Raw genomic sequence first — 16,400 nt, 5'->3', positions numbered from 1 at the left:
GCCGTTGCTGTTTGCTGAGTCGCTCTACAGTGTCAAGAGCAGCTTCTCTTTGTCTCAGAAACAGAGTAACGGCCAGCAACAGTCACAGTTATAACATAGTTGTTCAAAAGTATTCTTTTAGTATCTATAGTGAGGTCCACGCTATAATGGTAGTGTACGATTTGCAATGGTGTTGCTATCCTTGTCTATCGTTCAACAAATGTGAAAGTGTTAGGTTTTATTAAGGTTATATTCAATAATGTTTTATTAGGATAGGTTAGGTTTTTGCTTTAAAATTGCAGTATGCTAGAAAGAGCTAGGGTCTAGGTAGAGTTATGTTTTTTGATGTTTCAAAGGTGAAAAGATAGGTTAGGGGGTTAGGATTTTGCTTTGAACGACATGTTTGTGAACATGTTCATGGAATGAACCACATGTTTGTGAACATGTTCATGAAATGAACCACATGTTTATGTTTTGTTCTAAAGATGACGAATAAATCTAAAGTATTAAATGTGAAAGGGTTAGAGGTTAGGTTTTATTTAGGTTATATTTTATTATATGTTACTAGGATAGGTTAGGTTTTTGCTTTGAAATTTCAATATGCTAGAAGGGGCTAAGGTGCAGTTAGAGTTATGTTTTTTGATGTTTCAAATGTGAAAGGATAGGTTAGGGGGTTAGGATTTTGCTTTGGAATCTGAATTATTAAATGTGAAGGGGTAAGGGGTTAGTGGTTAGGTTTTTTTGGATTATATTTAATAATGTTCTATAAGTTTAGGTTAGGTTTTTGCTTTAAAATTGCAATATGCTAGAAAGGGCTAGGGTCCAGGTAGAATTATGCTTTTTGATATTTCAAAGGTGGAAAGATAGGTTAGGATTTTGCTTTGAAATTGCAATATGCTGGAAGGGATTAGAGGTTTTTCAAATAGTTATGTTTATTGATGTTTTGAATGTAAAAGGGAAGTTGAGGGTTCGGTTTTTGTTTTGTAATGACAATATGCCGACTTAGTTATAGTGTTTTTAACATCAGTTAAATAACAACTGTTATATTTTATTAATTATATTTTTGAAAAGTACTCTTCCTTTTATTAAATAGAATGATAATATATTGATTATTACATTGAATTTAATGATAAATTATCATTGGATAATAATATCTTCATCAAATAGAATGACGATTGGTTACAGTGCTCGGTAACCATCATCACAAAGAACGTTACATTCAAAGAACTGACTGAATGGAACGGGAAAAACCCGTTGCTAACGCAAGCGTGATACGGTGCTGTCTGAGACAGAGAGTGGTTTGTCAGTGTCAAGTGCTTATCACAGTTTACATACAGTACGGAAACTTGACTATATCCTGACGCCAAAATCCGCCATCTTGTTAGGAAGCGCCGCATTGTAATAGTATTGATGGTAGGTTCGGATCACTTCAATGATCCGGATCAATTGATCTCGTTCACTGCCACGAGCCAATCAGAAGACCAGGATTGGAACTTCCCAAGGTCACGTGACGTGTTTAGTATTGGCGTCATGTAAAAAGCATTGGTTAGATGAGCGATTGATTACAAGTTTCCATTCTGTATATTCTGTGGCCTTATTGTGATCATAATGCATAGAGCCAATAACTCTATAACTCTACAATTTATTCTATGGTGCTGGTAAAAACAATAAAACATTATAGGTTAGGAAAAATTCAATATTTTTCTTATTTTGATATTAAATCTCATAGATTTAAACTAATATTGTTATTTAGCTACCAACACATATATTTTTTTGTTTTTTTCATTGAAAAAAATTAAATCGATATCTTCAAAAAAAGTTAAGATACAAATTACAAAAATGTGCCGTAATTAGTAACATTAGCTACAATGATATTATCCAAAGCTAATGCTACTTTTAAACACATTTTATTATAATATCAATGAATTTTCATTGAATAAATTCTTGAACAAAGTTTAATCATTGTTAAACTAACCAAGTCTGACCAAAGCTTACTGAGCCTATTGTTGTCATTTTAATTTTGTTTTAGGTTATAGCTTATGACTCAAAAATCACAATGAATTATTTTTTCTTACCAAGCTGGTTACTATTTTTCAACTAGCTGCGCGTTTGTATTCTTGTAAGTATTCTTTTAAATTAAGCTTACCTCATGTTTTTTGAAAATATAAATTATATTCTCTAATTTCATAATCATTTTTACAATACGGTAACGCAACTCTGCAATTACAAGGAAAGTTAGCATGTATCATTCTTTGTCATTTAATTTCTTATGAGGATATACCGTGACAGCCAATGTGCAAAGATCATGAAACATATAGAGAGCAAAATAATACCAGCCTACAAGTATCCTCTCTTCAACAAAGAGTGGACGACTATATGAGCTAGACTCTCACCATCAAAGATGGCCCGCAAGACTTTCTTCTGCATGCGCAGCTCTCGTCCAATATTCGCATCTCCACCCTAGAGAACCAGACCGGATGCACTAGGATAGAAGCGAAGTAGTATAAGTTTTAAGGAAGTGCATGGGAACTCTACCTCTCAGTCACAGCCCTCTCAAAAGAAAGACTACCCTGCTCAGCCTACAGCCTCTATATGACTGTTCCACGACAGCTTCCAGTCCAGGATCAGGCCAAACAGCTTTACCATAGCAGACTCATATTCCCCATTTCTGAGGCCAAACACAATTGAACCAATTAGGTTAGAACTACATTTGTTAGATAGAGCACTCCTTGAGGTTTTGTTTAACACCAATTTTCATTTGTTTTAGTTTAGAAATGCCCCCTCTCTTGACTGTGGAAGAACGAGCCAAAATAGCAGCTCGTTATAAGGTTTGGAAATCTGTGTTGCGAGTACAAAGGTGGTGTAGGCCTGAACGAGGGATCTATGCAACACTGGATGTAAAAACTGTTGAAAATTGCCATTCCAAATCACTAACAACAGGGAGTGTCGCAGATGCAAGATGATCAGGAAGACCATCAACGTCAAGGACATCAGGGAGTGTTGACAGAGTTCGTGAAATGTTCATGAGGAGCCCTAAGAAATCATTGCGTCAAGGAACACGTGAAAGTGGTCTTTCACGTTACTCTGTTGCAACGATTCTTAAGAAAGATCTCAGTTTTAAACCATGGAAGCTATGAGATCCTTGATGCAGTGATTTCCTAGGGCTTCTCACGAACTTTGTCAACATTCCCTGCTGTCCTTGACGTTGATGGTCTTCCTGATCGTCTTGCATCTGCGACACTCCCTGTTGTTAGTAATTTGGAATGGCAATTTTCAACAGTTTTTGCATCCAGTGTTGCATGGATCCCTCGTTCAGCCCTCCATCAACTTTGTACTCGCACCACAGATCCCCAGACCTTATAACGAGCTGCTATTTTGGCTCGTTCTTCCACAGTCAAGAGAGGGCGCATTTCTAAACTGAAACAAATGAAAATTGGTATTGAACAAAACCTCAAGGAGTGCTCTATCTAACAAATGTTGTTCTAACTTAATTGGTTCATTAATAAAGAAATAATAGCTGTATAAAAATTGGGAATGACTTATCAGACGCCTTGTAGAGTATTTACTTTAAATTGTGTCTATTATTATATTTTAAGGTCAAGTCGGGCTGACATCATGTCCGTTCATTAATTCATCAAACTCTCTAAGGATTTATTTTTTCATTCACAATCAATTGTTGTTTATATTTGAATTGAAAAATACATTTTACAGGGAATAATACGGGCAAGGCGTGAAGATGGCTGAAAAATTGGACTTGGCAGTTGGTGACTCTGTTGATTTAAACTGTGATGACGAGCCCGTCGCAAGTGTGAGCGGTAGGGTTGCGGGCTCGGAGCAATCAAAAAGCAAAAACATGAAACATATTGCTGCTTTGGGCGAAACGGAATCTACGGAACCGTAAGTTGACAAAGCTGTTTATTTAGTATAGTAATAGTTTACTATAGTGAGGTCCATGTTATAATGGCAGTGTTTGATTAGCAATGGTATTGCTATCCTTGTCTATCATTCAACAAAGCGGATAGCGCTATCACTTTCTTGCTTCGCTCTGTTGCCAGATCGTCTTTAACAATGTAGAATTAATAATAATTAACAAAATATTTCATCTCAATAATTATGAAAATGCATTAAACCTATAAAATTATTGAAAAATATAATTTCTTGCTTGATAAAATATATATGACTAGCCGTCAGGCTCGCTTCGCTCGCCTATCCGTCTAGCCAGGGGGCTCCGCCCCCTGGACCCCCGACTGGATCGTCCAAGAATGAGATCAGCAGGCTCTCTTCGCTCGCCTGCATTTTTCATTTGAGCATTTTTATCATAGTTAGGACAATCCAGTCGGGGAACCAGACTAAACGGATATGGCGAGCGAAGCGAGCCTGATGGCTAGTAATATAATATTCCCAGGATTGAAGTAGCAGTGCCCAATCAATTTTTCCGCGATAAATGCATTTAAATCTTCAACTTGGTGCCAACCTAACAAAGTCAACTCAACTTAATGCCAACCTGACAAAATTATTAATTAGTTGCCAGTTAACAACGTTTCAAGAGGTACTCTATCTAGATTATAGTTCTATAGTAACATATGATATGGAAATTTCAATTATAATATTAAGGGATTGGGAGAAGAAGAATATACATGCTAAAAGACGAACTTTAAACACTTAAAACAATCCTTAGAGTTAAAATATTGCCAAAAGATTTCTTAGTGCGCCTCTAAAGGGCCAACTGAACATAACTACCAAATTTGAACGTTTTTGGTCCGGTAGATTTTTAGTTCTGCGAGTGAGTGAGTGAGTGAGTCAGTCAGTCAGTCAGTCAGTCAGTCAGTCAGTGAGTGAGTGCCATTTCGCTTTTATATATATAGATTATTTTACACGAGAATGAACAGTTGATATTACATCAATAAACCTGTATCAGCTACAGTCTATAGAAGGCATTGACAAGACAGAGGTTCGGCAACGTTGTTCTCCTATCTTTTTCCATTTTCATTATAACGTGGACCTTACTATACTGTGTAAGTATTTAACATTTGTACTTCTCCACTACGAGACTCCTCACATTCGAAGCCATACGCTAATAATTATAACTAATATTCACTAAGTGTAAATGCTTTCAGATTTCTCCATTCTCTAAAGCTAGATTCCCATACACCAGTGTCAATGGAACTAACCGGCTAATCTCAATTATGATTTTTTACTTTCCTTGCCCTATTACCATAGGTGTAAGGAAAGTATTGCTTTCCGAAAAATTAAGGCATCCAATTTCTAAATTTCTATACGTTTCAAGGTCCCCTAAGTCCAAAAAAGTGGTTTTTGGTTATTGGTCTGTATGTGTGTTGTGTGTGTTGATTCTATTAAATCATTCACTATGAAGAGATAGCAGACCTCGTGTGTTTCCAGCGTTATTGTCCTGTCACCAGCTGACTCAATCTTTGTATGTGCGCCTGTGTACACGATATCTCATCTCCCAATTAACGGAATGACTTGAAATTTGGAACTTAAGGTCCTTACAATATAAGGATCCGACACGAACAATTTCGATCAAATGCAATTCAAGATGGCGGATAAAATGGCAAAAATGTTGTCAAAAACAGGGTTTTTCGCGATTTTCTCAAAACGGCTCCAATGATTTTGATCAAATTTTTACCTAAAATAGTCATTGATAAGCTCTATCAACTGCCACGAGTTCCATATCTGTAAAAAAATCCAGGAGCTCCGCCCCATCTATGCAAAATTGGTATTTAGATTCCCATTATTAGGCTTCAGATACAATTTAAACAGAAAATCAAGTGGAAAAGATTGAGCATGAAAATCTCTTCAATTAATGTTCAGTAACATTTTCACCTAAAATTGAAAATAAGGTCGAAATTCGAGAAAATGTGATTATTCAATGCCAAACTGTTGGTAACTGTTGATTCTATTAAATCATTCACTATGAAGAGATAGAAGAACTCGCGTGTCTCCAGCGTTATTGTCCTGTCACCAGCTGACTCAGATCTTTGAATAGTAGACTTGAGATGCGCGTTATAACACTAACGTCAGGTGATCAATTTTCATAACGGCAAGGAAAGTTGTGTGAGTGCGCCACACCAGATTTTTTATTCATTGAAACATATATTTTCGTGTCTCATAAATAGAATTGACTTCACTATAGAGCTGTAGTCTCTCTCACTCTCATGACCTATAGTGAGGTCCACGTTATAATGTCACTGGAGAAAGATAGGAGAACAACGTTGCCGATCCTCTGTCTTGTCAATGCCTTCCATAGACGATAGCTGATACAGGTTATTGATTCATTCTCGTTTGAAATAATCAATTATATTTTATCAAGCAAGACATTTTTTTCAATAATTTCATAATGAATTTTCATAATAAAAATGGAATATTTTGTTAATTAATTATCAATTCTACATTGTTAAAAGACGATCTGACAACAGAGCAAAGCGAGAAAGAGATAGCGCTATCCGCTTTGTTGAATGATACACAAGGATAGCAATACCATTGCTAATCAAACACTGTCATTATAACGTGGACCCCACTGTAACCACAGGTCTTCCTTCTTCATCTTTGTCATTTGTTACGTGAAGCCACAAAGCTGAGCAGAGCTTTGATTTGATTTGATTTTGATTTGATTAAATTTTCTCCTGAGACTCTTTAAAGAGTATAGGAAATCGTCAAGGACTATTTGTCAAAAAAATAAAGGAATACATATAAACATATATTATATACATCACATTCCACAATGTACATTGCAATTTAATCCTCCCAAAAGCCTCATTCTCCATCCATAAATTCTTGAATACTGTAGTAAACTCCGTTTGCTAAATATTTTCTCAATAGCTTTTTGAAAATATCCTTATTCTCATTTTCTCTCAAAGCTGACGGCAGTTTACTCATAAATTTCATACCCATATAAGAAGGCTTATTTTCATACTGAGCTGTCCTGTGGTATTGTGCAGAAAATTTACTCTTATTTCTAGTGTCATAATTATGTATGTCACAGTTTCTTATAAATTTTTTAGCTCTTATATACATGATCACTTCGAAATGTACAGTGCAGGCACAGTTAGTAGTCCTAGATCTTTAAAATACTCTCTGCAGGACTCTAATGACTTAAGACCTTTAATCGCTCTCACAGCTCTCTTTTGCATTCTAAAGATTCTATCTAATTTTTGAGACTGGAGCCCCCCCAAACCAATATTGCATACCGAATATGTGACATTATAAGCTCAATTGGCATGTAACATGTCATCAACATTTTTCTATGTAAAGTGTATGCATCTGTATCAACTCAAAGTATGAAGGCACCACAACATTCCTCCATTGTATAGGGACCCCTATACAATGGAGATTGTATAGGGACTTCAAAAAAGGTGAGTCTAGTCTAGAGCAGCTTATCACCTTTTGCTCATAGTAAAATGGCTCAACTAATTTGTATGAGGAAGTGGAAACTATACCAGATACGATCACAACCAATAGTTGGGAACTATAAAACTCTTTTTAGATTCAACCATGATATATATCACAATTATCCCAACAAAGAATAAATACAAAAGATAGCCATCACAAAATAGGAAATAGGCATTTAAGAAGATGAGAGTGCAGACGATTATAAAAAGGCTATTGATATTATAAGAATATGCTGAAGATTATTATAGAGATGACATTTTTTCACGCTATTATTTCAAAATTCTTAACTCAACTAACCTAAAACTCTACTCATAAATAGAAAACAGAGCAGACAACGCAAACACAAGCGTGCACCCTACTTGCATATTTAGCGCTTCCGTGAGCTATAAAACAAAGTAAGGCTACAAAAGCGAATCAGCTGATGAAAAATCTTTAAAATACGTGAGCATTTGCTCCAGAGTTCAGGAGCATAAGGTAAGAGTATAAGGTAAAGCTTATTCATACAAAAATGAGCAAATGCTTTTGCTACTACCTTTTACTCATGAGCAAAACCTTATGCTCCATTCTTTTGCTCGTGAGCATTTGCTCTGGTATTATTCATTGTCTACAATAAAAATTGAAAATAATCAATTATTGATTTTGTTGCTTCCTTTCCTGATGAAGTACATCAATTCACGATTGGATCACTGTTGTCAATGTGACTGTTTGATATCAGCTCTATTCACAATCAATTTTATTAGCTTCAAAATATTTTCCTGATCACATAGTTCGGAGCCAGACTAAAGTTGTATTTTTTCCCATCTCACAGAATCCCTTTTATACAGGATTGTGCAGAGGAAACGCATGTTTTTTGAACAGCCAGTACTCGTCAACGGGAGAGGGTATTGCCCTGGAACGAATGTTGGCAGACGACCCATACTATGCCATTTCAGTTGCTATGAGCGTTGGAACGTACAACATCGTGTGTTCACTGTTGAGCAGTTTTTTTAGAAACAATAAATATTAGTCACAGTGCAACGCTTTTCCGTCAATATTTTAGAGTTGGGCGTCGAGGTGCAATGCCCGATCGAAATACTGTACTCCGATGGGTTGCAGCGTTTAGGAGTACTAGTTCTGTGAAGAAACCACCTGGTCTTTCCCGTTCAGTTCCTACTCCTGAAAATGTAGTGACCGAGTCAGTGTCGTCGAGTCGATCGTCTAGGACTAGTAACAACTGCCGTTCTGACTCGGTCTACACTTTCCGGGGAACGGGGAAGACCAGGTGGTTTCTTTTTCATCACAGAACTAGTACTCCTAAACGCTGCAACCCATCGGAGTACAGTATTTCGATCGGGCATTGCACCCCGACCCTCAACTATTGACAAAAAGCGTTGCACTGTGACTACAGATTCATTGTTTCTAAAAAAAAAAAAAACTGCTCTACAGTTAACACACGATGTTGTACGTTCCAACGCTCATAGCAACTGAAATGGCATAGTATGGGTCGTCTGCCAACATTCGTTCCAGGGCACCCGTTGACGAGTACTGGCTTTTCGAAAAACATGCGTTTCCTCTGCTCAACCCTGTATACTAGTAGTTCTGTGAACAGTAGACCTCACGCAGTATTTTCATCCACAAGTACCTGATTGAAACTACAGTAACTATATTACCCACAGTATGGCCATTAGATTTTTTTTCCCGCCGCCGCCATGAAGATTCCAAATATTTGAATTTTACAATGGAGCTTATAGGCGATTATAAGTAAAATCGCTAGCCTTTACTTATTAAAGCATATTTTTGTGATTATCAACTTCGATATTATTTCTTTAATGCTTTTTCTATATTCCCAATATAGTTTTGGAACTTGAAATAGTGATTCGTAGATAATAGCGAGTAAAAATGAAAGGTAGGTATAACGTAACCTGAAAGCTGAATCTCCAAAAACTTTTGAAATATGTCATGATATTGTAATAAATTTTGTTTCATTGACAAATAACAATGAAGTTCTCATATCTATTTGTAGAAATATGATGGAATTCTCATCACAATATATTCCATAACATTCAAATATGTTGTTTGATTAGTTGACAGCCAATAAGTCTGACGAAAATATTGTAAGCACAACATTGGATATAAACTGTGGAAAAGCCAATTTTTCTAGTCATCCATAGTTCTACTTAATGATTTGTAAGCAAATGAAGAAAGAAAACACATTACCCATAGCCATTATTATTCATATTTAGTGATATTTCAAATCTCAAGCTCGTGGTAATGCAACTCTAAATCCATATTATATCAATAACTATTGATCAATTATTGAACATGTTATGGATAGGGTAGTCAGTACAGAAGAGAATCAATAATAGAAGTCAAGACGTACGACTTAATCAGCACTTAATCACGGTTAAAAATTTCATAAAATGTTATATTTAATTGAGCCGCAAAAAATATTTTGAAATTGGATTATTTGAAGTTCGATCCAATAAATTGGATGAGGAAATAAAATAAAATTGAAATTTATCTTTCTGCATATTTATCTAGATCACTGGTTTCCAATAAGTTGTCCGTGAAAGCTCTAGAAGTGGTCTGCGATGAGTCCGAAGGAAGGAAAATTAATGTTTCAAGCTTTATTAGTGTTTTTTAAATTTTCTCTATTGCCTATATTAAAGTATAATCAATTTCCCTTCGAAATTGATACATCAAACTCATCGTGAGTTCAAAATATGATTACAATCGGTAAAAGAAATGATAAGTTCCAAATTTCTAATGCTAAAAGATAGGACTTGATAGTTTGTTTGGAATCTTAATGGCGGATTTGTACCATGTGACCGAGCTAACCAATCAGAAGCGTGACGACAGTCAATGGTCGTCATACTGTGGGTAATATAGCTACTGTAATATTGAAACTATAGACCTTATGGAAATACAGCAATAGACTGGCTTCTCCATACATCTGTGTAATCACTTGTCAGCTGATTTATGATGAATAATTCTATAGTCTGATTTTTACTCTAATATTGGCGTATGAAGGAGGCTCCTTTTTCCTTTTATATTATCCTTGAAATGCAAAATTTCCAAAAACCTTGTATATACATCGACGCGCAATTACAAAAGGAACATACCTGTCAATTTTCATGAAATTCTATTACCGCGTTTCGCCGTAAATGCGCAACATATAAACATTTGAACATTCAAACATTTAAACATTAAGAGAAATGCCAAACCGTCGACTTGAATCTTAGACCTCACTTCGCTCGGTCAATTACTTAGGGGCGTTTGCACAGTCAAAGCTTAAACTGAATTTAATCAGCTGGTGGCTCAAACTCAAAATAATATATACTACATTATTTATTTATTTATTTGTGGACAGAATCACAAGTCATATAAATATGATTAGGAAGGAACAACAGGCTTGGCCCAAATCTATTCCATTCCAAAATTTTGATAAATTAATAAAATGTCAAAAAATAGGTTATGTTTCTACTGTAAAACGTTCAAGTTCAATTTTTGTCCAAAAATAACGAATGTGGCTTGATATGGATTTAATCCAGTTTAAAATGAAATAATTTAGGCACTCTGCAAACGGCACTCAACCATAAATAAACCTCAATCTTAACAGATGGAAATTATTGAGAAAATGCATTTATTCAAGTAAGAAATTTAAAATTAAGAAATTTCTTTTCTGTTGTGTGTATAACGGTGTTGTATCTACCTACATTAGTTCTCAAGGATAATATATTTGTTGTATCTTTCCTTGACAGGAAGGCTTTGAAGACAATGGATGTAGTTGCTTCTTTTCCTGAAGAAGTGACAGACATGGTTTTCTCCCATCTACAGGCAACTGATCTGGAATATTGTTGCGGAGTTAGCCAGCTTTGGAGGAGGACAATCGAACGCTTTAAACAGAGACAACGTGCACGGCTGAAGTATAATTGGCAACATGGAAAATACTCTGTCAATTGTTCCCCAATCAGTATTGGGTTGAATATACAGATTGGCCTGAGATTTAAGGAATACGAGTTTGAAGTAGTTCCTGTAAATGATCCTTGTGATCAGGTCTTCCCTGTATATATGTATTTTAAGGATCCCGGGTGCTCAGGCGCAGAAGTTTTATCTATAATTAATATTGATTCAAACTCGAGAATTAAATTACATCAATTACCGCGAACTTCTTCTGAGATGAGTGTTGTTATTGTCGTGGGGGACTCTATAGCTTGGTTGGAACCTTCAGCTGTGCTGAAACATTACAATGCCGAACTGGCATCAAATGGTTCAAAAGTGGAAACTTTTGGAAAACATGATGATTCTCGGACTGATGAGGATTTCGAAGGTGTAGAAAAATACAAGTCTCTGACAATGGATAGGAACCACATTGCGGTTGTTTCTAACGATAGGTTTGTAAAAGTTTGGTGTAAAAAGTCACATAAAAAAATAATTACGAAGCGCTGTGTACAACCTAAGATTTCTTTATCTGATGGTTGTCTAATCATAGCATCTTATATAGGTGAACGATTAGAAAAGTCTGTAAAAATATATTGTACTGAGATTGAAATTCACAACTTACAACATGATGCAAACAATACTCTTCAACATACTTTTAATCTAGATGGCATTGTTGAAAGTACACATTCAAAAGAGCGATTCATATTTATTGTTTTTAGTTTGCACAACCATAAAATCCAAGTACGCGATAAAAAGAATTTTTCCATAATCTATTCTTACGATTATAATTTATCACTAAAAAATGTTTTTGATGATTATATAGTTGTTAAAGGTTTAACAAAAGGTGAACAGGTGTTTTCAGAATTTGGTATTCCTTATGGTTGGCGGCATGACTATTATTATAAAATATTGACTCTTGCTTCTGGTGAATGGTCAACAGAAATTCCTTCTCGCGACAGAAATTTGTTCACAGTGTTTGAGAATATTGCCGTGGTTCGTAGTGTTTCGGACAAAAGTCTTTATGTTTTGGACTGGAAACGATTTACCAAACTGTACACTCTGAGAATCCCCGAGCACGTAAGTGATGACTTTGAGGTTATTAATGTGACTGAATGGAGAATTATAGTTTTCGATTCGGAATCTAATCAATTCATTATATTCAAGTTCGGGTAGACTCAAGTGGAGGTTTGATCTGGTGGACTGGTAAAAAGGGATCAAACCGTTCGATATAGCAATCCAGGAGCCAAAAAAAGCGATTTTTCCATTAGTGTATAATTTAAATTTATTTATTTTTTTTATTCAAGTAAGTCACAATACATTCCGGTCTATACACGAATCTACAATAAATTACAGTACAACAGCTAATTATGCAACAAATTTCACATATTATGAAAACTTATTAATTACAATGAAGATTGAATGGAACATTAGAATATTGATAATATAGTATTGCAATGTAACTACATAAATCAGCGGTGTTCCAACAATGAATAAATGATAACTTCAATGAATAAATAAACTCCCCACTATAAATTATATGTGTTGGGGTACAAGTAATTAGTTGCTTATTGCGCGTTATAATTACTATTTACAAACTTCATTCACTGATATAGGATTAAAGTTTTTTATAATAAAATTAGTAAAAATTTATAATACAAACAAAATTATGAAATTAGTAGATAAATATTAATATTCTACTAAGGATAATAATAAGAAAGGTTATTTTAGAAAATTTTTTCAAATATATAGTTAGATTAGTATCTAAGTAAATAGTTTTTTATTGTGTTTAGAATAGTAGTTTTTTTAAAAGGTCTTTGAATAAAATCTTTGTTTATAAGTTGGTTAGGTGAAAGCACTTGAGCCATCATGTAAAATTGATTATTTGATTTGACTTTGATTGTAGGATGCTTCGTGTATAAAATAGAATAATATTGAATACTAGACTTGTAAATAATTATCGATTGCATCATCTCTACTTTGAAAATAATATGAGCTTTCAATTATGTTTCAAATGAAATATATATATATTACCACGTGCCTTAAATGATGAACTGATTTATATTCTGATATGTTGATATAAGGAACTGATTTCTGTTCGTTATTATATTCAGTGCCGGTCGCACAAAAGTCGGTTAAATTTTAATCGTGGTTGATTCCACGAGAATCAGAGAAGCCTTTTTTTCAAAAAAGCCTTCTCTGATTGGTCCTCGTGGAATTAACCACGATTAAAATTTAACCGACTTTTGTGCAACCGGGCCTTAGAGTTGAAGGTTCTACAAACAATATTTTTGTCAATTATAACTAGAGATTGAATGGAAACGAATATCCTGACTCTTTGAAAGGCTAATGCAAAAACATATTTACGTATTTTTATATTATAATATGCATTATAGTTATATACGGTATTTTCTAGTACCATTCAATATTTTTTTGGAATGTGTAAACTAGTACCTTTCAAATTATCTCTTCAAAGACAAAACATTCTCGGTTGCAATGACATTCTCAAGTTTGTAACTAAAGCTATATTCTAAAACAATAGTTTTTCATTATCTATTTTCATATGCATAGTTTACTGATTAGTTTTTCATTGGAAGTACATTCCTTTTTTCATAGTCATTTATAATTTTAAAATGTCATCATTACTCCTCGTTTCTATTTACAAAGACTTGTTTTTTATATAGGTTACAAAGACTGTTATTTACAATCGATAAATAAATGTTAAGATTACAGCAAAAGACAAAATAACTACATGCATGTAGAGAAAGTTGAATAATTCAAGAAATAGTTATTCATGATTTAAGAAGAAGAGAAAAATCAGAGCTACGTAAAAGGATATACTAGTAGTTCTGTGAACAGTAGACCTCACGCAGTATTCTCATCCACAAGTACCTGATTGAAACTGTAGACCTTAATATGAAAATACAGCAATAGACTGGCTTCTCCACACATCTGTATAATCACTTGTCAGCTGATTTATGATGAATACCTAATTCTATAGTCTGATTTTTACTTTAATATTGGCGTATGAAGGAGGCTCCTTTTTCCTTTCATATTATCCTTGAAATGCAAAATTTCCAAAAACCTTGTATATACGTCGACGCGAATTAAAAAAGGAACATACCTGTCAAATTTCATGAAAATCTATTACCGCGTTTCGCCGTAAATGTAAAACATTAAATGTTTTACATTTAAACATTAAGAGAAATGCCAAACCGTCGACTTTAATCTTAGACCTCACTTTGCTCGGTCAATTACAAAATAATTTTGTCTTTTTTCTGATGTTTTACATTTAAACATTAAGAGAAATGCCAAACCGTCGACTTTAATCTTAGACCTCACTTCGCTCGGTCAATTACAAAATAATTTTGTCTTTTTTCTGATTTTCCTCTTTCTCTTCTTAAATCATGAATAACTTTTTCTTTATTTGGATGTACGAGGGTGAGTCAATATTATTATCCGAATGTAGGTGTATTTCTGTTCATGTTTGTAGCACTGTTAATGATGCATTCTTTGCTTATTTGTGCTTATATCTAGGCTAGTTACAAACTGCTGTTTTCATTCCATCAGCACTGACATGTTGTTAAATATGGCCGCTCCACTTGTCATTTTCACCACCGTTCAGTGAACCGTTTTCCGAGGTCGGAAGGTGTATCAGGGGAGGGAAATCCATCAAAACTTTCAGTGCTATACGGGAATAGTGTTTCACCATAACTGAGTGTTTATTACTATTAAATTGTTTTGTGTATAAAATGTTTGATTGTTTATGAATGAAATTCAATAAATTTTGTCCACTTTCCTACCACGAAAAACGGTTGATCCCACACTAATCGTTATAATCTTATTTGGTGCAAATGAATAGTGTAGCTGCCATAATTAACAGCATGCCAGTGATGAAGGAATTGAAATAGCTGTTTGGAATTAGCGTAGATAGAAGCACAAATGAACAAAGAATATCAATGCAAATCAACAGTCCAAAGAAAATAAAGAAAAATACACCTATATTGCGGATAATAATTGACTTACCCTCGTATGTGTTTTAATATTATTTGGTTCTATAATCACAATGAAATTTCTATTATTCTATAATGAGATGTATTATTGTAATCTATTCAATTCAGTCCTATATGTTGTGTTCTAAACAATCCATAATCAACCATTACTTCATAAATATAAAATTACTGTAATGCTAAAAATAATAAAATAAACTGACTTATCTGTAATATGTTTTAAATAGGCTTACTATTTTTTGTATAATCTTTGTTTTGTTGTGATACTTAGCAATCCATAATCTTACTTACTGTATTGCTAAAAATAATGACAAACTGATTTATCTGTATAGTTTTTGAATAGGTTCATTATTTTTGTATCATCTTAGTTTTGTAACATGTACATTATTAGTGGTGCTAATATTATAATATTATTACTGGTGATCATTATGGTGCTAATCCAAGTACTAGGCCTATGTCATGGTACTTTCCAGAAGTACTGTATTGTCTTATAAGCTATGAGTGTTATATTCTTATAAATTAAATTGAATTGCTAATCACATTTGTGTTTTTACTTTTCTGAATATCTATGTTGTTCGACTTATCCTGTAAATGATATGAACCTTTTACACTATGTAGAGAAAAAGAGAGCAACAAGGCGATAGCAACGCAATGGAAACCAAGTTGGAATTATCATTGATAGCATCAAATGTTTTGAAGAGGAAAACTCATGTTGCTATATTTATCACCATGACGCAATGGCAACTCAAGTTGCTTTCTGAATGAGAAGAGCAACTCATGTAGCTATATGTATCACCATGAGCAATGGCAATTTAGTTGCTCTCTCAATTAAAGAGCAACTCATGTTTGCTATATTTAACACCATGAAGCAATGGCAATTTAGTTGCTCTCTCAATTAAAGGAGCAAACTCATGTTTGCTATATTTATCACCATGACGTAATGGCAACTTGAGTTGCTCTCACAAATAAGTTGCATAGGTTGTTCATAGTGTCATCATAATAACGCAACTATAGTGAGGTCCACGTTATAATGGCAGAGAAGAAAGATAGGAGAACAACGTTGCCGAACCTGTCTTGTCAATG

The 16,400-nt window shown here is 34.3% G+C and overlaps 1 protein-coding gene across 2 annotated transcripts; it reads left to right on the top strand.

Annotated features, from left to right (window-relative positions):
• Positions 1–1,569: 1,569 nt before the first annotated feature.
• Positions 1,570–12,829, top strand: LOC120355740. Of its 2 annotated transcripts, XM_039444403.1 has the most exons (4): positions 1,602–1,660; positions 2,009–2,098; positions 3,691–3,876; positions 11,130–12,829. In XM_039444403.1, exons 3-4 carry the CDS (start codon positions 3,716–3,718, stop codon positions 12,481–12,483), a joined length of 1,515 nt encoding a protein of 504 aa, XP_039300337.1. In that variant the 5' UTR covers positions 1,602–1,660; positions 2,009–2,098; positions 3,691–3,715; the 3' UTR covers positions 12,484–12,829. The 2 variants fall into 2 exon arrangements, with proteins under 2 accessions (XP_039300338.1, XP_039300337.1); XM_039444404.1 differs by lacking the exon at positions 2,009–2,098 and having other exon boundaries at positions 1,570–1,660.
• The last annotated feature ends 3,571 nt before the right edge of the window (positions 12,830–16,400 follow it).

Source organism: Nilaparvata lugens, unplaced genomic scaffold (genome assembly GCF_014356525.2).
Source record: "Nilaparvata lugens isolate BPH unplaced genomic scaffold, ASM1435652v1 scaffold4541, whole genome shotgun sequence".
Taxonomy (NCBI): Eukaryota; Metazoa; Arthropoda; class Insecta; order Hemiptera; family Delphacidae; genus Nilaparvata; species Nilaparvata lugens.
This window is presented reverse-complemented; position numbering and strand designations above follow the sequence as displayed.